The 22,245-nt window shown below is 36.5% G+C and overlaps 1 protein-coding gene across 10 annotated transcripts in view; it reads left to right on the plus strand.

The window, feature by feature from the left end:
- Positions 1-22,245, plus strand: part of TFDP2 (transcription factor Dp-2) — a 177,390-nt gene that overhangs the window by 103,241 nt on the left and 51,904 nt on the right. For 3 of the 10 annotated variants that reach the window (XM_003992044.5, XM_045037495.1, XM_045037499.1), the window contains exon 4: positions 19,087-19,190. In XM_003992044.5, coding sequence (XP_003992093.2) covers positions 19,087-19,190 — 104 coding nt within the window. Of the gene's footprint in view, positions 1-2,457; positions 2,543-2,904; positions 2,959-3,029; positions 3,111-14,313; positions 14,352-19,086; positions 19,191-22,245 lie in introns of those variants that run through there. The other 7 variants (XM_045037496.1, XM_045037497.1, XM_045037493.1 and 4 more) reach the window with 6 other exon arrangements.

Below are 22,245 nucleotides of genomic sequence, written 5' to 3' on the forward strand. Positions count from 1 at the left end.
TCTAAGTAAGATTAAGGAGAAATTGTTTGAGACGACCCACACAAGACGCATTTTCTTACGCTGGTAGGAAGACTCCTAATTCCCCCCCAGTGTGTGATACAGTCATAAAGGAACACAGAAGCTACTAATTGTGCTGCCTGCCTAAAGGCTTGGGAGTAGATCAAAGGGCAGTGTAAGTGAAATTCTGGGGACTGGATAAAGAAGGGGCACTGGCAATGAAGGCAAATAGGGAGCAGAAACATGGAGGAATAGGAATAGGCTTAAGGTCACATCTATGGAGTAGATATGGGGGTTCTAGGGAGCAGATCAGTTTGTTGCCTAGCTCAGTGCCTGATATATAAGTACTTAATAAGTACTTCTTGAAGGAAAGAATGAGTGATGGTTAGGGAAAAGAAAACTCGCTTCTGCAGGAGCCATTCCTGACGAAATCCTGCTTTGGCTCCACCTTATCTCACCCATGACTTGACTTCAGTCATCGCATGTCTTCCTGACCTTGGGGTGCTGTTAGATTTATTGTTAGAACACATGCTAAGTATGTGAATATTCCAGGTAGTTTATATTTGAACTTTAAATCATCCTCCATCTCTAGAGGTGGGACAGAGGGAGGGAGGAATACTCTATTTGGAAGTATGATGAGCGTATCTGAGTGCTGAGAAGTTTAATTTCCTTTTGTTTTAAGACTATACCAGAGTAGGTGTGACCGTATGTAGCCCTTGAATATCCTGGCCTTGAGTGACATGTGCAAGACTTCTGGCTGATTTGACAGGGTAGAGGTGTACACTTATTTTCTGTGTCTCACTGGTTTACAGTAAGACAATCAAGAATGATGAGAAGGAGAGTTTAAAGTTATTTCCACACACACAAAACTGATGGGATGCTATGTAATTTCCAAGATTCTTTTTTTATTCAGACTGCTCTAAAATCTGGTAATCCACAAAAAGTTACTGTATAGAATTTTTTGAATGATTCTTTTACTCAAATACAGTGACCTCACATTTGATAGCAAAAACAGGTTTTATTTTATTATTATTTTTATTTATTTATTTTTTAAACTTTTTGTTTGAGAGAGAGACAGAGTGTGAGTCGGGGAGAGGCAGAGAGAGAGAGGGAGACACAGAATCTGAAGCAGGGTCCCGGCACTGAGCTATCAGCTAAGAGCCTGACACAGGGCTCCAACCCATGAACCACGAGATCATGACCTGAGCCGAAGTCTGACGCTTAGCCAACTGAGCCACCCAGGTGCCCTGCAAAAACAGATTTTAGACTCTGAAAAGGTACAGGGCCATTTAGGTTGTGTTTTCAGTTTTAAGCTATTATGTAATTGCAACCCAAGTTAATTAATACCCTCGTGCACGTAAGTGTAATAATACATGGTGCATACTCTGCAGAGATGGACTAAGGAAAAGCTCTTTTTGATCTATTTAATTTAGTGTATATCTGTTTGAAGGTCTAATAGGCACTGTTTTAGACACTAAGGATGTAACACTGAAGAAAGCTCAGAATCCTTGCCCTTCCTGAAGCTGTTGTCAAGACATACTTTCAGAGGGGACTATTTCAGATTAGATGGGAACTAATCAAAGAAGCAGAGAGCTATCTTAGTCTACCTAGGAGAGTTGTACATTCAGGGAACTGAAATATAAACTAATAAGCTCACTGAAGATAAGGATTTTTGTTTGGCTTTTGTCTGTTGTGTTTACTGCTATATCCTCAGAGCCCCAAGTAGTGCTTGGCTCATAATAGGCATTAAGTAAATGTATGTCATTGTTCAAAGTGTTTATTGATTTCAATTTGTATAATCATACACATGTACTTTAGTAAATGATTTTCACATCTAGCTAACTGAAAATTTTATCAGTTACTTTGTTTCTATGTTTGTTACCTACTTTTAGTTTCCCCTTGTGCCCACATGTCAGGATGCAGAAAAAGCTTATTAATATTAATAGTCATACGGTGATCTTATATTGCAAAGGGTAGATTTAGAAAGGAACTTCAGAGGTCATCTTTTGTTTAGCTTCCTGCCTAGGAAAAACCGAGTAAGATGATTAGGTATATATTTTTAATTAATCATTTTTAAAACTAGGACAACATAATTGGGTTCTCTTGAGAAAATGGACAAAGGTACTTAACCCTAGATACAAAGATACTAACCTGAAAAATTTGGAACTTCTAACTGTGTGGGAAAGTGAAAAAAAATGGAGCACAACTAAGCTGCTCTTTGTTGATATCAGAAATGGGCCTGTCATTCATTTTGGCATTGAAACATAGCCTCCTATCTCAGGGGGCAGGACCAGGACTTTTTTTTTTTTTTTTTTTTTTCCCCTCCCAGAGGAGCTAGACAGTTATTACAGGTTGAAAAGCCCCAGCCAGTTTTTCAAGAGTCTCTCCTCCCCGGCCCCCTCACCACCCCCCCGCCCCCCCCCCCCCCCATACTTATGGTGGTTTTGCTCTGCTTTCAAGATGCATTAAGGTCTCCTGCTTTGTGACTGCTTTGGAGCCAGCAAATACCCTGACATGCACAGTTCGAATTATGCAGATTTCGTGAGTAAGTTTAATCTTATTTTTTAGCTAAAGTTCAAATGATATTTTAAAGTATGTTAGCTTGAAGTTAGCCATTTTATCGTTTTACCACTTTTATTTTAGGCATATTTTTAAAACAACCTTTAATTAATGAGAAAGTAAGATTCTGCACATAAAAAAGCCCCTTTGTGTCTTTAGACTTACACTTCCAGTTTCTTTTGAATGATCTTTGTTGCATTAGACAGTTCTCATATGTCTTTTGAAAGCCAGTTACCTAAACGGTTTTCTTGAGCATCTTTTTAGTTTTATTGAGTATTTTAAATTGAGCTTTTCTGCGCTCGATTGCTTATGTCTGACACAGTCTCAAGTTTCCACTGAATGGTAACAAAGACTGTAGAGTGTTGTTGGTACTGCAGTGAGAGGCATGCTTCTTTAGACCAGGTAAGAGAGATCATTTTGTTTCTTAGTGCTGGGTGAGTTTTTACCGCGTTTATTTTATATTCTTCCAACAGCAGCAATATTAAGTTGATAAACAGCCAGGAGCACGCTGAATTCAAGACGTCCTTGCTTGTTGCAGACAGGAAAACTACAGGGTATGGGGGTTGGGTTGGGGGGGGGGGAGGGGTAGATTAAGCTTAGTTTATCACTCAGTTACTTATATAAATCAATTAAAATGTGAAAATAATTTTGGAGCTCACTTTTCCTCGTTCAAGAACTAAGAAAGCATTTGAGGAATTGAATAATTCTGAAGGTACTTTATAGTTATTACTTGTGACTGCAATTCAAATGATAGTTTTTACTTTCATTTCTTTCCAGTAGTTAATAAAATAAGCTTTGACCTTAACTCTACATTTTTTTATTTATGAAAACTTTTACATTGTCAACAGCAAAATATGCTTCCTCGGGATCTTTGAAATAAACCTGACACTTAAAAAAAAAAATTTCAGCTTTTATAGCTGTTTCATTCCTTTCTTTCCTAGTACTTTTTTCTTAAAAGTATTTGTGCTTTGAAAATGTCAGCTGTATTCTAATGAAGCTCAGGCATTGTTTGCTCATAAAGGGGCCGGTGCATTCCACTGCTTTATGGTTTATTATGAGGCACAGTGTGAGAGTGTGGGTGGCACCATTTGGTGTCTGCCTCTTGGGGTAGTGACTGCCATTATGTTAGCGTTAGATTGGCAAAGAAAATATAGCATGCAAGATCCCATATGAAGAAAATCTTAACCCTAAACAATACTGAGTGAGCCCGGAATGTGTGACAACTTGATTGAGTTGATCACTTCAAGTATCCTCTCGAAAGTCTGCGTTTCAGTTACAATTAATATTCTACCAGTCACATCCCTTATTTTTTGATGTATATAACATACTCATTCTTTGAATTTTAATAAGGAAGTGAATGTTTCTGGATAAATGATGACATTTTAAGTAGGTACAGTAAAATTTTAAATAATACATTTACTTAAAAAAGAGTTTTAAGGAACTTAGTGTGGGTGGGAAGGGGGAGTGGAAGAGGAGGTCAGGCAGAGAGCCTTTCTTTCAGTTAGGAAAGCCCTTATGAAGAAAAAAGCAACAGATGTTTCTTCTGTTACAATTGAGGTTGTTTTATTCAAAATTCACAGTAGCTGGAATGGGGAGGGGAGATCATAAATCTGACTTAATCAGGGGATAAATAGAACTTAGTCATTTAAAATTTATTCTTTTATACTTAGAATTTGAGAATCAGTAGAGTAACATATTCCGAGTAGCATACCTTTTGGAGAGGCTTTTTTTAATCGTAAAAAATTAATGTGTAATTAATGGAAATGTGAGAAAGTTAACTTTAGTGCACTTAAGTTATGGAAAAAATTCATCATTAAATGCTAAAGAATATTTGGAAAAAAACTTAGTATTATAAAATATATAAGGAATACTTAGGTTGCAAAAGTTTGTAATTGCACAATAGGTACTGAGGCTCAAGATGAAATTTCATTATGAAACATTATTTACATACAGTGAGAGAGACTTTTATCTTCAGTAAGAAGCATGAGACTTACTCCAAAAAAGATCTTTGAATAAGAAATGCGGGAGAAACATTTTAAGTTTAATTAAAATTAGCCTCTAAAAAGAAAGATAGTAAGCTTAGATTGGTTGCTAATGGACAGAGAAGAATGTTTATTTGCTTAAAAAAAAAAGCAGCAAAGGAAGAGCTTGGAAGCAATATGCATGTAATGAAAGCAGTCAAAATAAAAAAAAAAGTTTTTGAATTTGTGGAATTCATAATGAGTAAAAACCTTTCCATTTGCAAGTAACAAAGAGAAGTTCCTTGCTATTGTGTAGTGTGCATTTATACACATTACAACTTGATGCATTTCTTAAAGTTAGCTCTTGAAAAACCAGGCCTGAGCACCAGATCTTTCACAAATTAGGCACTTAGTAAAACTTTGCCATGCCCTACACTGTAAAATTACAGTGTAAGAATAGATAATAGCCAAAAAATTCTGTGAACCACAGTTCAGAGTTTGTGTAAGGAGCAAATATTGAGTGGTTTTCTGAATGTTTAATTGGTATAAAGAGAAGACAGGAAAAGATATCAACATTCAAGGAGATTATTAAAAATTTCTCTTGCTCTTAGCTGGGATCTGTTGGTGTCCCTGAAGGTTTTCTTTGTTTCAAATGATGACAGAATGTAGAGATTTTGAAGCTTTTCGCATCATTGTTTTAATTAAGATTATAATTATATCAATTCTCAAATTGATCTTCATATATTTTGCTTTTGTAAGGAATAGCAGTAGGTAGCAGTTGAGGGGTGTTTTTCCTCTAGGATAAGTAAAATAATTTACGGAGTTTAAAATGGTTTTACAAACTATACAGGTATGACTAAAGTAAGAACTTTTACAATTGTGACCAAAGTAATAGGTAAGTTTGATGAAATAGCCCTAAAAAAATATTGACGGCCCCACATGTGATACAGTTATCAAAATTTGTAGATTGTACTTATCAAAAATGTGCATCACTTGTGCTTATAAGTGTAGGCATGGCAGTAGATTACTTAGCAGCATTAGCAACAACAACACAAATCTCTGAGACTGTTAACCCTTCAAATTAAGAGCAATACACTGAAAGCAGACTTCTAGAGTGAGTTATCTGTGGTTCTTGCCTTGTATATTTGAACTCTTCAGGACAAACCTGAGGTCTGGGGGATTCTGAGCCTTACCTATTGCATTGTTTTCCAAGTTGGAATACCCAGAGAGTGACTGGTGTAGACATGCTTTCTGCCTTACATATATGTGTGCAATTAGAAACAACAGCAACCTGGAAATCTCCTTTTTTTCTGAAGTGGAGGTCAGAGGGAAGATTTGCCTGATCCCTGCATTTTTCGAAAAAGAAAATCTTTTACATCGTTGTTTAGGAGCAGATAAAATGGTATGAATATTGTGCTTCAGGTATATTATGAGTTAACTCTTGTGGATGGATCCAGGAACCTATCCTGTAATGGTAGCATTACTTCCTTCTACCAAGTTTCAAGCAAGTACTTTGCAAATAAACTTTTGGATCTTGACTCTGAAGCTAAAGACCATCAGTAGGGGCCTTTGTTTTGGACATTTTGCTCACTTATGGTGCAAAGTTTGTCACTCTTTTGGCAGTTTGTCTGGCAGAAAAATGAAGAGACTGCTAACCGAGCGCTTACTGTGTGTCAAGTAGACCCAGGGAACTTATTTATAAAAATTTGCAAAATCTTTTTTTTTTTAATGTTTTAATGAATAAGATTTTGATTAAAGGATTATTGTTGATATTGATGTCTGACTTTAAGATGTTTTTGCTCTTCAAAATATGATTTAGATGTAGCTTTGATAATAGCTCTCAAATGGAACGTATCGGTAAAGTAATATTGATCATTGCAATTTTGAGTATTGTATTATGGAATACATTGATGCCCTTTCTAATTTGCTAGGAACAGAACTGCTTTGAAAAACTCTAATTCATGGGTGGTCTTTGGTCTTTTTGAGTTTAGGTGTCCTAAAGTTTTATTTAAAAAAAATTTTTTTTTTAACATTTATTTATTTTTGAGACAGAGAGAGACAGAGCAGAACGGGGGAGGGGTAGAGAGAGAGGGAGACACAGAATCTGAAGCAGGCTCCAGGCTCTGAGCCATCAGCCCAGAGCCTGACGCGGGGCTCGAACTCATGGACCGCGAGATTGTGACCTGAGCTGAAGTCGGACGCTTAACCGACTGAGCCACCCAGGCGCCCCAAGTGTCCTAAAGTTTTAAATTTAAGAATGCAACTTTTAAGTTGTAGGTCCGTCTGTAGTCATTGCCATCTTTTATAAAATTAGGATAATATCTCTCTTGACTGTGAATTTTAAATGATTTCATTTGTTAACATGGTCTGGGGCAGGTTACCATCTTAAAGGGGTTGTGAGCTTCTTCATGAGGATGATTAAGAGTGCTTGTATATTCTGATCCTTGTAAATTCTGATCCTTGTGGTTGCACACAGCTGCCTTGATCTACTCTAGCCATTCAGTGGCTGTTGGTGTAAGATAAAATGTGCTCTCTTCCTCTCACTCTTTTACTAGGCATGCACGCAGTGCCCGTGTGCCATCTGGTGGGTGTATTGGCTGTGGTGATGGTGCTGGAAGTAGTGGTTAAATGTATGCTAAACATTGAAAAGTTGTACCATTTAAGAAGGAGAGACTAAAGAAAGGATCACTCACCTTTCTTTTTTTTAAAGTTTAAACAGAGATAAGTGTAATAGAGAGTCTATTTATACTCTATTACTTCCTTAATTCGAACAAAGAGAAAAAGGAACCTTGAAGCAGTCTTTCCCATATTTGTTAGAAATATGCATTCCCACCCAGTTTCTGATTCTTTAGATGTTGAATGGAGCCCAGGAATGTGCATTTTGAATAAAAAGCACACTAGCCCCCTCCACCCCCTTTGCATCTTATGACCAGGCACATTTGGGAAGAATTGCTATGAAAGATTGGAAGAGCCAAGCTGTCTGAGGCCATATGGTAAACTTATTCAAGTATTAATCAGAAGATATATTGTCCAAAAAATGGAAAATTCTAATCAAGCATGTAAAAAGAAATGAGAAAATTAAGACTTAAAGGTTTCCTTTAGTGAGCAAGATCATAGAAAAAGGACAAAATGACATGTTTTAACTAAAGATAAAGAAGTCAGTGAAAAAGCAATAGGATCAAACCTATAGATGAGACAAATATTTTCAAATAGACATTTAAAAAATATTGAAAAGGGATCACCTGGGTGGCTCAGTCAGTTAAGTGTCCAACTCTTGATTTTGGCTCAGGTCATGATCTCATGGTTCATGAGTACAAGCTCCGTGTTAGGCTCTACTAACTGTGGAGCCTGCTTGGGATCCTGTCTCTCTGCCTCTCCCTCCACATAAATAAATAAACTTAAAATATATACATTTTAAGGAAAGGAAAAGAAAAAAAATATATTTTAAGGAAATATATATTTAAGGAAAAGAAAGGAAAATATGTATATTTTAGGAAAGGAAAAGGTCCTACAAAGAAAACCTAGTGAGAATGGATTAAATGAGTTCAAAGATGTTTTAGGTTTGAGGAACTAAATGAAAACAACTATAATATTCCAGATATCAGAGCTTGAATTAAGTTCATTCAAGAAATGAAGAGGCATTGTTTAAATACTGGCATATGGGAAGGTGAAGGAAGAAATTCTTTTCTCCTTTGAAAGTGAAGAATCCAGGGCATTTATGGTTTTAGATACCAGAGAAACAGCAAATCATTTTCAAAGGTGTCCTCCATGTAAAAATGCTTATCAAAGCCAAGAGAACAGATTTGATCCTTTAGGCAAAGTATGTAGGAAAGACTGACAGAAAGATTTATTGACCCATTTAGGAGCATGCCCTTAGGGCCAAGAGCCTGTTTCTTGTTAGGGCCATTTCAAGGGTTCTTTCTTTGGATCCAGGAAAGATTTTGGTTAGATGGTCCGTTTGGGGGAATCCTACAAGTTCTGTGTTCTAACAGCTGCAAAAACAGTGAGGCTTTTCTTCCCTGCCTATGATCTGTAGGAATGTGCATTTCAGATCTTCTGTCCTTATCTCTGCACTATAGAATGCTTGAATTCCATTTTAGAACCAAGTACAGAGGGGGAGATTCTAGAGGTCACTTTAACTATTAAACTTTGGAGATACTAGGAAATTTATCTTCTGTTTCTCATACCTCCCATTTGCAGCAATGTTGTGGTTATGGTTATGTAGATATGCTCTATTTTACTTATCTTACAGTTTTGGTGTTTCCTGTTGGATATGCTGTCTTTTCAAATAACTATGAGTTATTAATGTGTTTTATTTATGAAGATAGTGTGTGGAACTATTGAGCCTGAGTTACTTGTCAAATAAAAGTGATAGATATCCTCTAAGCCATCCGTATTGTTTCTCTCTAGTCCACTCTTCAGTGATATATATGGCTTTCTAGATGGCTGGCTGAAATTAGAGCTACAGTCTTAAGGTGTGGAATCTTTTCTGTTTGCAAAATGAATTGGCCTATTCTAGAATCAACCTGTGACTTGACCTCATTAGTACTGTATTTGAAACCAATTGATAGTTCTTTATAACACTTATTAACAAATAGCTAAAAGGTTAGTGCAGGAAAGAAAGAAATGCTTGACACTTTCCATTTCTGACTCTGCTTACTCTCTGGTGGAAATGTTAATCACGAATGAAATAAAAGCATGTGATACTGTCACATAAATAGGCAGATCTGTGGAGCAGAATAGAAAGTTAATAAATTGACCCAAATGAGTAAACAATCAAAGTAATGTTTCATATCAGCATAAGGGAGGGAAAGTAGATTATTAAAAGTAACCATTGGGGGGGGGGAGTGGATCTTTTACTTCTCACATTGAATAAATTCCAGATGAGGCAAGGATGTAAAATTTTAAGTGAAGGCATTAAAGTATAAGAAAACATGGGGTGTGTTTAATACAACCTTAATGATAGCTAATTTCAAAGAACAGCATAGCCAACTGGAAATACCAAGCCTGTAAGATAAGTAGAATGTAGTATGTCTATGTATAATGTGCACCTCCAAGGAGGAGAATAAAGATAAATAAACTTTGCTATGACCTTCATTATTATATTTAAACATACTTACAGGCCTTTTTATGTATGACACAAAAGTCACAAAAGGAAAGAATTACTATAAAATTGACCACCTTCTTTAAAAATGTGCTTAGAAAATCATATATAAAAGCAAAAGGCAAATGTCAAATTGGGAAAAATATTTGTATCAGATATAACAAAGTATACTTTTTTTTTTAATATTTAAAGAGGGTCTGCCGATAAAAAAGAAATCACCAACAGCCAATAGAAAGATGGAAATCTTCAGGAAGGAAAATTTAGATGACTTAAAACATGTCAGCCTTACTCATAATAATAAATTAAAATCAAAATAAAATGAGAGGCTGTTTTCAATTTAAAAGTTGACAAAGTTTAACACACTGAGATGGTAAGGATATGTGGAAATGAACATTTTTATATATTTCTGTATGAGGGTGAATTGCTGCAGTCATACAACCAGTGTGTGTAAAGACACATATAGTCATTGCATTATTATTTGCAGTAATAAGAGATTTTGTTAATGTTTGTAATACTAAAATATTTTCCATTACTAAGGGATTGATCAATAAACTTCTAGAACCATAAAAAGTAATACTGTGTAGCTAGCAAAGTAAATATTGAGGCAAAAGTATATATATGGGTTTGGAAAGACATCTAAGATACAGTTATTAAGTGGGGAAGAAAGCACATGCAAACTGATATATGGGAACAACTATATGGGAAGGAAAAAAGAATGTTGTGTATATATGTTTGTATATGCTTAGAATCCTTCTGGAAGGTTATATACAACTTGGCACCAGTAGCTATCACTGGGAAAGGGAATGGTTAGGTGGTGGTTGGGGATGGGACGAGACTTACACGTCTCCTGAATCTGTATCATATGCTTCCATCCAAACATTCATGTATTCATTCATTCATGTAGCAATATCTGTTGAACTCTACTATGTTGTCAGGCACCATGTGCTAGGTGCTGGAGATAGAGCAGTGGATGAGATAATGAAGCCCCTGTCCTTATGGAACTTAAATTCTGGGAGTGGGCAGGCAGATAATAACCACCACAGCAAGTAAATACTAATAAGCAATATATCGTATAGAGATAAGTACTCCAGTGAAAAACCATAGTAAATTAGGAAGTACTTGTATACAGTGGTCAGGCATCTCTGAAATGATGACCAACCAGAGACTAGAATGAAGCTAGGGAATAAGGCAAGTAACTATCTGAGGGAAGAAAGCAAAAGGATTGCATAATCTATAATTAGCCTCTTACTAATGAGTATGAAATTGCCTAAGTCACTTTTTTCCCATCATTTTTATTAGTAAGGTATAATTTGCATGGAACAAATCCTAGTCCTTTTAGCCTGGAGTTGTACAACTTGGATGAACACCTACACCACCACAAGCTAGGTCATTTTCTAACTATTTAGAGCTGAAGTTGGACCCTGTGTATGTGTATGGGATATACCACACTTCTGATTTGAGGTATTTATAAGCCCATAAAATAGCCATATTTTTTCTTATGGTAACTTACTAATTTGGTTCTTCTAGAAAGGATGTGATATAGGCTTAGGTGAAGGTTTTTCCAAAAATCAATCCAGGCCAAAAAAGATTTTTTCCCCAGAGAGTCAGTACTATGAAAAAATAACTTATACTGGCATCATGTAGACAAACCACAGTTATTTCACTGAATTTTTCATTCTAATTGAATATTGAAGGTGACTAACTGTAACTGGAACCCTGTAAAGAATTACAAGTGAAAGAAATCTTTGGTGTCTAGACAATTCTAATGGAAAACAGAAAGACTGTAATTACTTAGAAAATTGATATAAAATTTTGAGCCAAAATTGTGTGCCTGTGCCAAGATTTGGCATAAGTTTTCAGCTGTTTTTCCAAGCCACTTCCCTAGGTGATTGATCTTATTTAGTTAATTCAGGGAATTGCCAGAACCAAAATCCAGGAAGGCCTTTAAATTTTTGTTTTTAATAAATACACCAACTGCCAGAAATTGGCTTCTGGACAGTGTCAGGCCCCTGTTGCCAAGGAGCTGTGAATTAAGGCCAGGTACTTAGGAAAAATTCTTTAGACTTGCTTTGGTTTACTTCTCTTGACCTGACTGAAATTTGGGGATATTGGATGTTTTTAACCTATTTAAATACATCCTTTTGAGTCACACAATTTTTTAATCTTCAAGAAAAATTTGTTTAATGTTTATTTATATTTGGAGAGAGAGAGAGACAGAGTGTGAGTGGGGGAGGGGCAGAGAGAGACAGAGACAGAATCTGAAGGAGGCTGCAGCCTCTGAGCTGTCAGCACAGAGCCCGATGCGGGGCTCGAACTCACGGACTGTGAGATCATGACCTGAACCGAAGTTGGACACTTAACCGACTCAGCCACTCAGGCACCCCTTGAGTCAGAATTTTAAACATTTCTTTCTGCTGCTGAACCTAATTGATTTGATGAAAGTGAACAACGTCTAAATACATGGCTTTTATTTCTGAATATTACAATTACTGAAATCTCAGTGGGGTGCCTTTAACTACTTCCAAAGCAGATTTCATTTTAACTAATTATAAAACACAGATACCTCATTTCTAGATCTTTATGTTGTTTCAACATCTATGACTGATTCTCACGTGCTTTCCCTTCCTCCCTCCCCTCTATCTTTTCCCTCCAGAATGGCAGTGGCTTTTTAAATTATAAAACAAGTACATGCATGTTCATAAAATGTTTTTTCAAGTAATAAAAAAGTATAAACCAAGTAAAACCTTTCTCCTCACCATAACCTCTCTTACATTTGTTGTTTACCTTGCCATACCTTATATGCTTATATAAACTTATGTGTATATGTAGGTAGGTAAATGGAATCCTGCTAATCATAATCTCTTATAATGAGAACGTTTTCCATGGCAAACATACTTGTAATTTTGTTTTAGGGACTGTATAATATTCCATCATAGACACGTACCAAAAGATGTTTATACATTTAAATTGTTTTTAGGTTTTTGCCTGTATCTATAATGCTGCAATCCTAGGACATGTATAATTGTTTTTATCGGCTTGGTTTATTAGGATATATACCCAGCAGAGGAATTGCTGGTCACAGGATGTTCCCATTATTAATTGTGATGTGGATGAAGAGGCCAAGGGTCAGCTTGCCACTTAGGCAATGGAGGGCAGTTGAAAGGACATTTGTTGAGGGGCGCCTGGGTGGCGCAGTCGGTTAAGCGTCGGACTTCAGCCAGGTCACGATCTCGCGGTCCGTGAGTTCGAGCCCCGCGTCAGGCTCTGGGCTGATGGCTCAGAGCCTGGAGCCTGTTTCCGATTCTGTGTCTCCCTCTCTCTCTGCCCCTCCCCCGTTCATGCTCTGTCTCTCTCTGTCCCAAAAATAAATAAAAACGTTGAAAAAAAATTTTTTTTTAAAAAATAAAATAAAAAAAAAAAGAAAGGACATTTATTGAAGTGGAAAGAAGCTTTAAAATGTATATAATTGTTTTTAAAGGGCTTATTTAAAATTTTGTACTCTAATTCACAGACCTATTATTCCTCTCTAATTACTGTCCTCCAGAAAGACTCTTTAATACCCCCTCCACCACTAGGGTATTAGCTCCTTGAGCACAGGGGATGGTGTCATTTGCACTGAATATCCATAATCCTTGGCATAAGTACTTAACATATAGTAGGTGCCAAGTAAATATTTTTTAAATGCACCCATTTTGCCACATTTTTACAACTCAGGGCATTATCAAACTTACTCATCTTTATCAACCTCGTAGGTGAAAGATTTCTTTTTTTTTTTTTCTTTTTTTTTTTTTTTAATGTTTATTTATTTGTGAGAGAGAGACAGAGTGTGAGTCAGGGAGGAGCAGAGAGAGAGGGAGACACAGAATCCGAAGCAGGCTCCAGGCTCTGAGCTGTCAGCACAGAACCTGACGTGGGGCTTGAACTCAAACCACAAGATCATGACCTGAGCCAAAGTTGGACGCTTACCGACTGAGCCACCCAGGCGCCCTGAAAAGGTTTTTTTAAAAAGTGTTAAATTTTTCATTAAAATCAAGAATCTTTTCATATCCTAGATAATTTGGGTTTCTTCATGTACTCAGCTTATTTTTGTATTGAGGTACTGTTTTATTGTTGTTGACATATAAGTGGGAAGTTAAGTAAATAAAAGTTTTTAAGGATGACCTATGTGTTGCAAATTTGTTTACCAAGTCTGAGACTTGTCTTTTAAGTATATTAGGTCTTTTGCTATTTAGAAAAATATTTATTTTTAGGTAGTCACGTCTGTCAGTCTGTTTTCAGTTAAGATTTCTACATTCTGGAGCGCCTAAGTGGCTCAGTCACTTAAGTGTCTTGATTTCAGCTTAGGTCATGATCTCACAGTTTGTGAGTTTGAGCCCCGCTTTGGGATCTGTGCTGACAGCTCAGAGCCTGGAGCCAGCTTCAGATTCTGTGTGTGTCCCTCTCTATCTGCCCCTCCCCTGCTCATGCTGTCTCTCTCTCTCTCTCTCTCTCTCAAAAGTAAATAAACTTAAAGATTTCTAAATTCTGTAACATGATCAGAAGGACCTTCTTCATTCCCAAATTATAAAAAACTACTATTATATTTCTTTAAATACTTTTGTGGCTTTAATTTTTATGTTTAAGTATTTGATCTTTCTGGAATTGATTTTTGTACAAGATAAGAAATTGAAATCTAAGGTTTCTTTTATCCAGGTGGACACTTCTTGTCTCAGAAGACACACTTCTTTCAGGTGTGTGTCTTTATTTTGTTTTAAATTGAAGTATAGTTGGCATACAATGTTATATTAGTTTTCGGATGTGCAAGCAAAAACATTTTTTAAGTAATCCACCCTTTCCCCACTGATTTGAAAATGCTACCTTTGCCATATATAAAATTTTCATGTATACATGCAATAATTTCTGGACTTTAATTTCTGTTTTGTCAAGGTTTTTCTGTCTGCTTCTTAGCAATAGCACATTTCAATCACTTCAACTGTGTAATAATTTTGAAATCTGGTAGGCTAAAGTTCCCCTCTTCCCTGTTATTCCTTTTTTTAATTTTCTTGGCTGTTCTCTTTGTCTTTATTCTTCCAGATGCACTTTAGAATCAATTTGTCAAATTTATGAAGTTCCCTCTAAATTCTTTTGGTATTAACTGACATAACAGATTTGGCTTTAGTGATGTTTTTCATTTTGTTTTGACCAAAGTTTTATACTCTTAATTCTTCTTTACTGTTAGGTTTAAAATTGGAGTCAATTTGTTCCCTAACCTTAATTGTCTTTTTGTGTTTCTTGTTCCACTGTTTTTTGCAAGTTTTTGACTTTTGTTTCTACCAGTATGTCAGTGATGATCTCATTTTAAACATTCAACAGCACTGAGGTCAATTTTTTAAATCATCTGAGAAGACAAATACCACATGATTTAACTTACATGTGGAATCTAAAAAATAAATGAACAAATAAAAGCAGAAACAGACTCATAAATACAGAGAACAAAACTGATAGTTGCCAGAGGGGAACAGGGTGGGGGATAGATGAAGCAGGTCAAAAGGATTAAGAGGTGCAAACTTCCAGGGACACCTGGGTGGCTCAGTCAGTGAAGCGTCCAACTTTGGCTCTGGTCATGATCTCGCACTTTGTGGGTTCGGGCCCTGCGTCAGGCTCTGTTATGACAGCTCAGAGTCTGGAGCCTGCTTCGGATTCTGTGTCTCCCTCTTTCTCTGCCCCACCCCTGCTCACACTTTTTCTGTCTTTCAAAAATGAATAAACGTTAAAAAAACAAAAGAAGTACAAACTTCCAGTTATAAAATAAGTAAGTCCACAGGGTTGTAAAGGGAATGTAGTCAATAGTATTGTAGTAATGTTGTATGGTGATAGATGGTAACTGCACCCATCATGGTAAGCATTTTGTAATATATGTAATTGTCAAATCATTATGTTGTACACCTAAAACTATGTAATATTGCATGTCAGCCATACTTTAATTAAAAAAATAAATGTGAGGGGCACCTGGGTGGCTTAGTTGGTTAAGGTTCTGACATGGGTTCAGTTCATCATCTCAGTTTGTGAGTTTGAGCCCCACGTCAGGCTCTCTGCTGACAGCTCGGAGCCTGGAGCCTGCTTCAAATTCTGAATTCTGTTGTTTGCCTCTCTCTCTGCCCCTCCCTCCCTCCCTCACTCTTTCTCTCTCTCTCAAAAATAAGTAAACATTAAAAAATAATAATAATAAATCTGAGAATCAGACTTTTCAGTGTTGTGCTCTTCCTCATATGCCTGTCCTACCTGGGACTGAGTTTATGGCACTGGTCTATCAATTCCATAGCTGTTCCTCCCTGTAGAATCATAGGTTATTATTATCCAGTTAGGGTGAATTCTAAAGTGGTGAACAACTATATTTAGGATGTTTGATATAACCTTAATCTTTAGCAATTGGTAAGATATGCATCCTATATAAAAAACAAAAATCAGTTTCATGGTTACAGAGCAAGGAAACTTTATTTGATATACCAGTTCAAAATAATAAACAAAGGACCTAGCATTTTAACTTATTTCAAACCCAGTATAAGTAATGGCACCTATTAAAAAGTCACAAAAAAAAAAAAAATGAAGCTTAGGCTATATTACAGGAAGTATGGTATCCAGATTAGAAAAGGTGATAGATAGCTCCAGTCTATGCTAATCAAATGGTTATATAGCTTTGTGCATCTGTTTTGTGCCAGGGACTAAACCAGGTGCTAGGATTACAAAGCTTAGAGACATAGCCCACTTAGAACTATGTAAATGGTAGCTAGAACAAGCAACTATCATAGGTTTTGTGAAAAGTCAGAAGGGCATCCAGGAACTAGACCACAGAGGCTGGGGACAGCTTTTAAGGAGGAGGTGACACACAGAGCAGAGGCTTGGGAGGTGGAGCTATAGCCACCTTGTAGAAATTATTTATCCTCACTCTGTCTCCATTACTTCATGTGTAAAACAGAGTCTCTAATAATACATTTTACACTGTTGTCCTAAGTGTTAATGATATATATATGTACATATATATGTTATATATGTATATAACATATAATGATACACACACACACACACACACACATATGTATAGGAAGCCTCTGGAGCAGACTCTGGCACACAATAATGACTTAGGAAATAGTATGGCATTCCATTTTGAAGTGCTGGGAGGTAGAAGTTGTCCCAGCAGAGAGAGACTTCAAGCAGAAGGAAAGGAGTGTGCCAAAGCTGGAGTGGTTGAGCTGGAGCCTTTCTGGAACTGCAGAATATTTAACCTGATTAGAGTGGAGGAAGTAGCCGAAGATGAAGCTGCGAAGGGAGGCAGGGGTGAGATCTCCAGATAAGAGCTGTTGTGCCATGTTGAGGAGTCTGAGAGGCATTGGACATGTTTGGAATCTTTAAAGGCCTAAAGTAGGGGAGTGTCCAGAGCAGTTTCCCCAGTTGAAAGATGGGTTTGTTACAGATGTGTGGAGGGGCTAGGAAAGCTGTTTGAAGTAGCATTTCCAGGTGGAATGGTAGTGCTCAGCCCTGGCTGCAATGCTGAAGCCATCTGGAGAACTTTCAACAGTCTGATGCCCAGGTTCACTCCCAGTCAGTTTTATCAGCAGCTCTGGGGGTGGGACTGAGGCCTTGGTATTTTTTATTGGGTCCCAGATAATTCCATTACACAGGCACCATGGTGAATCACTGAGTTAGAGGGTATATGTAATTCGAATCAGATTTAATAAAGTTGCAAATTAAACAAGTGCTAGCAGCATAAAGGAACCAGAGTAAGAAGATAACAAGTAGGATACAGTGGTCAGTTGAATGAGGTGGGGTTGATTATTTCTGGATTGGGTCACTGGGATGATTTTGATCGTATTACCAAGACTCAGTCATATACCAAGACTGAGGACATGAAGGCAAAGCAGGTTTGTGTATTAGACCTTGCTGAGTGGGCGTGAAAAAGATAAGGAATTTTATTTTATTTATTTATTTTATTTTTTTATTTTTAAAATTTTTTTTAACGTTTATTTATTTTTGAGAGAGAGACAGAGCATGAACAGGGGAGGGGCAGAGAGAGAGGGAGACACAGAATCTGAAACAGGCTCCAGGCTCTGAGCTGTCAGCACAGAGCCTGACGCGGGGCTCGAACTCACGGATGGTGAGATCATGACCTGAGCCGAAGTCGGACGCCTAACCGGCCGAGCCACCCAGGCACCCCAAGGAATTTTATTTTTAAATGTGGGTATTGAGGGAAAATGATAGAGGATCAGAGAAAGAAACTGAAGGGGAGAAGCCAATGCTGCAGTTGAAAACTCAGGAGACAGAGTAAATAATTGATGAGTGAGACCCCTGAGAAGACAGGACATGCAGAGACATTAAAGTAATTTGAGAATTTCCACTCAGAAAGAAGTAAAAATATGTGAGGGTGCAGATAGGTTCACAGGTCCAGGAAGAGAAGCTATAATATAGCCTGATGGCCTGGTTTCCTTAATTGTCATTTTTTTCCCCCAGAGTTTCAATATTCAACCTTTTTCAGATACTTTCTTGGGTGATCTCTTTTGTTATATTAGGTTACTAAGAAAAACATTGATAAACTGAAGTTTGTCCAGAGGAGTTAATAATTGATACAGTTCAGAAAATTATAGGTTAGTTTTTCATCTCAGGAGTAGCACTTGGCTGCCTTAATTTGAAATTCAAAGAGGGGCGCCTGGGTGGCTCAGTCTGTTAAGCATCTGACTTCAGCTCCGATCATGATCTCTCCATCTGTGAGTTTGAGTCCCACTTTGGGCTCTGTGCTGATAGCTCAGAGCCTGGAGCCTGCTTTGGATTCTGTGTCTCCTTCTGTCTCTGGCCCAACCCTGCTCATGCTCCGTCTCTCTTTCTCAAAAATAAACATACATTAAAAATTTTTTTTTTGATTTAAAGTGTTGAAATCACTTGAAAACACTGTACACATCCCATAGTTTCTGATATCACTAACTAGGTAGCATCATATTTTTTTTTTCTCTAGTATAAAACCTCAAAAAACTACGGTCTCATTTTGAAAACATGTTAATTTTTAGTATAACTATTTTCTATTTTACTATAAATATAAATAAATTCTAATGGATATTTTACTTCATATTCTACTTCATACTTCTTTTTATTCTATGATACCTAATAAAGACCTAACTGGATTTCTCAACTGTGATATAAACTGTGATTTGCATTATGTATTGCATTATGTTTTTTCCTCAAAAAACCCACTAAAAGTCTAACTGTCAGGCAGACTGAACTATTTATTTTATAGTTTTCCTATTCAGCAGAAGTAATCATATTCACTACAAGAAAGCAATCATTAGTATGGCTTTTCAGTAAGGCTTCTTATATATAACTTAAATTATTAAGATAATTATAATTACCAAAGCAAAACTGGGGTTAGGAGCATGAATGTATACATAGAAGGTGGCCTTGATATTGCAGACATTAACCTCATATTTGGTATCATTTCAGGTAACATTTCATTTGTTGCGTTTCCAGTTTCCAGCACCAACTCACCAACAAAGATTTTACCAAAAACCTTAGGACCAATAAATGTGAATGTTGGACCCCAAATGGTAAGAAAATCATCAAATCTTAGAATTGGAAATTTTGCGTGGGCAAGACTAATTTAAAATTAAAGTTTAAAATTTAAAGCTGTAGGTAAAAAATTCCCGTTCATTTCTTAACTCAGTCACTTTTTGAAAAAATTTTGTTTTCATCTGAATATAACTGGTTAAATCTTGAGAAAAAGAAAGCCACTGTGCTCTTCAGTGTTTAATTTTCATGTATTTGAATATGTGATTTCTGGATGTGTAATATCAAGGTTTTTTTGCTCCCTGTGTGAGGATTCTCTTGTTTTTAAATTGTTTGATTACATTGGTTCAAATCTGTTATGTTTTATGTTCTCTTTTTTCTTATAAAATAACTTTTATTGCCCTAAACTGCATACTCTCCTATAAATTGAATATGACCCAGCAGTTCATCTATATTGAGAGCAATTAATCTTTGGCAGTAGAAATAATGAATGAAAAATGAAAAATATTTAACTGTTTCTCTGAAGGTATTCCATTAATTATTTAATTATGCTAGAGCTTGAACTATACAGCACTTTTAGAAAGCTTTATTTATAAACAAAGTTGCATGCAATTTCTCTAAAAACTACTTACTGTAATGGTCTCCCCCACCTTTAGCAAAAGTATGTAAACACTTGAATAGTAAACCTTCATTGTCAGCTCTTGGCGTATGTTCTCATCTATAGAGCAATAAGGATACATTTTGCCCATAATACTCACTATTGTGGACTCTGTTGAGTGCAACATTATTCAGGCAAAAATATATTTTAACATACTTAGTGACTTCAGCAAATCTTTGAGATTTTAAGACATTCTAGAAATGACATTTTTCTTGATCACTTGAGGACTGTTAATTATCTAAAAAATTCAAGCCAAAGATCTTACACAATTTACTCCAAGTATGTGAAGAATGTAATCTAGCTCCAAACCACATGGAGACTTAAGCTCAGGTAAGTGTCCCCATTTGAAGGTAGTTCAGGGTATGTTTCAGACATTACTGAGCTTTTGCTTCTCACCAGCCCCTGCAGTGGGTGCAAATGAGATAAGGCACCTGACTTTAAAGTCTGTATTTTGAAAGGCTTTTATATAAACACAAAAATTAAATAAACATGCCCAAACTCTTACGAGTTTCATCTTTACAGTACTCCTCTGTTTTGAGAAACTGTTTCCTGTCAGTATTTTAGTGATACTGCTACGGCTCAAATTTGAATTCCTCTTTTGGCGACAGTTTTTCTTTCCATTGTCCATTTGAACTAATGTGTATGGAAGTAATTTTATACTTCAGTTTTGACGATGATAGGTGGTCTTACTCCATTACTACAAACCTGAGAGTCAGCAAAACAAAGGTCAGAAGAAGGGAAGGAGATTGGGGCTCTTTAAGCCAAGCCTTATTTGTCTCCTTAATTCTGAGGTGCTTTTTACAGTTCTTAGTTCTTAGACAGGAATGAGAGCTTTCTTTTTGACCTCCTAATTGTTGTAGAATCCCACTTAGTGCCATTTCTCTCTTCTGTTGCTTTTCTCTTCCGAATATTGTCCCTTCACCCTCAATCTCTCATCTGTGATTAAAACATTTTTTTAAGTTGAAAAATTCTTGACTAAAACCTCACCCATTTGCTTCTTACAGTTGTCTTTCTCCACTTGCCCTTTAAATTTCACATGTCTCCTTGCAAGCCAAGTCTTAATGGTAGATAGAAATTTCAAATAGCCCCAAGAAGAGAGTAGTTTTCTGTGTTACTAGAAACTAGTTTAGCAATAACTGTGTTAGTTTGGGATACTTGCCCTCTACTTAAAGGTATCCTGTTATACACACACACACACACACACACACACACACACACACACACATATACAGCGTATGTATGATAATCTCATAACTGTATTTTAACATGGTTAAAAAGTACATGTTTCTTGGGGAGCCTGGGTGGCTCAGTCAGTTAAGCATACGACTTTGGCTCAGGTCATGATCTCACAGTTCGTGGGTTCAAGCCCCGCGTCAGGCTCTGTGCTGACTGCTCAGAGCGTGGAGCCTGTTTCAGATTCTGTGTCTTCCTCTCTCTCGCCCCTCCCCCACTTGTGCTCTGTCTCTCTCTCAAAAATAAACAAACATTAAAAAAAAATTTTTTAAGTACATGTTTCTTATAGTGAAAACTAAAGTTTTGTGAAATAATGAAATCCTTTATTATAATCCTTTATAATTATATAGATTTTTTCCCTTCAGAATACAGATATTCCCTTAGTTTTTCTTTCTTTTTTTAAATTGAAGTATCATTGACACACAATATTACATTAATTTCAGGTGTACAATGTAGTGATTGGACAAGTCCATACTTTATGCTGTTCCCACCAGTGTAGCTACAGTACAAGGCTACTACAGTCTCTTGGTTCTTACTGTAGATGGCAGTAGTACATAAGATATATTGATTAAAGGCAGAAAATCTTCAGAATGAGGTTCAGTTGCTGTATGATTTTCATAACCCATCTGTAATCTATTGTCAAAAAAACCACATAATTACACTTAAATTAAAGATGTCTTTGGGCATGGGGAGAGGTGGGCACTTAAATTTAAAATAAGTGTTCATTTTCCTTATTAGATCAACAGAATATAGGATGTAATTACCTCTAATTTCAACTTGGGATTTCACAATTATGGTTCAGTTTTAATAAAGCATATCTGGACCATCACCTATGTAATTTTCCTGGGTTCAGTGGTTGATCAAGTTCTGTTGACTTTTCTTTGATTTTGTTTCTTAAGTTTCACTGTCATTGTCCTAATTTAGGAACTCATTGCATCTCACACGAACTTCTAAATTGTCATTTTAGTTCAAGTCCATCATTCCTCCAATTTGTTCATTCAGGAAATGTTTACTAAGGATTTCTATTATTAAGGACACACCAGGCACTGTGCTGAGAGAAAGGAATAGAGTATTGTTAATCACTCTCAGATCAGCAAAGAATATCAGCTGACAGTTTAACATTGAGGAAGAAAAGAATAAGCCAGAACATACCCTTCTCAGTAATGATAACTAGTTTTTTTCTATGTCCTATTTTCCTTCATCCT

Source organism: Felis catus, chromosome C2 (assembly GCF_018350175.1).
Source record: "Felis catus isolate Fca126 chromosome C2, F.catus_Fca126_mat1.0, whole genome shotgun sequence".
In the NCBI taxonomy this organism is placed as follows: Eukaryota; Metazoa; Chordata; class Mammalia; order Carnivora; family Felidae; genus Felis; species Felis catus.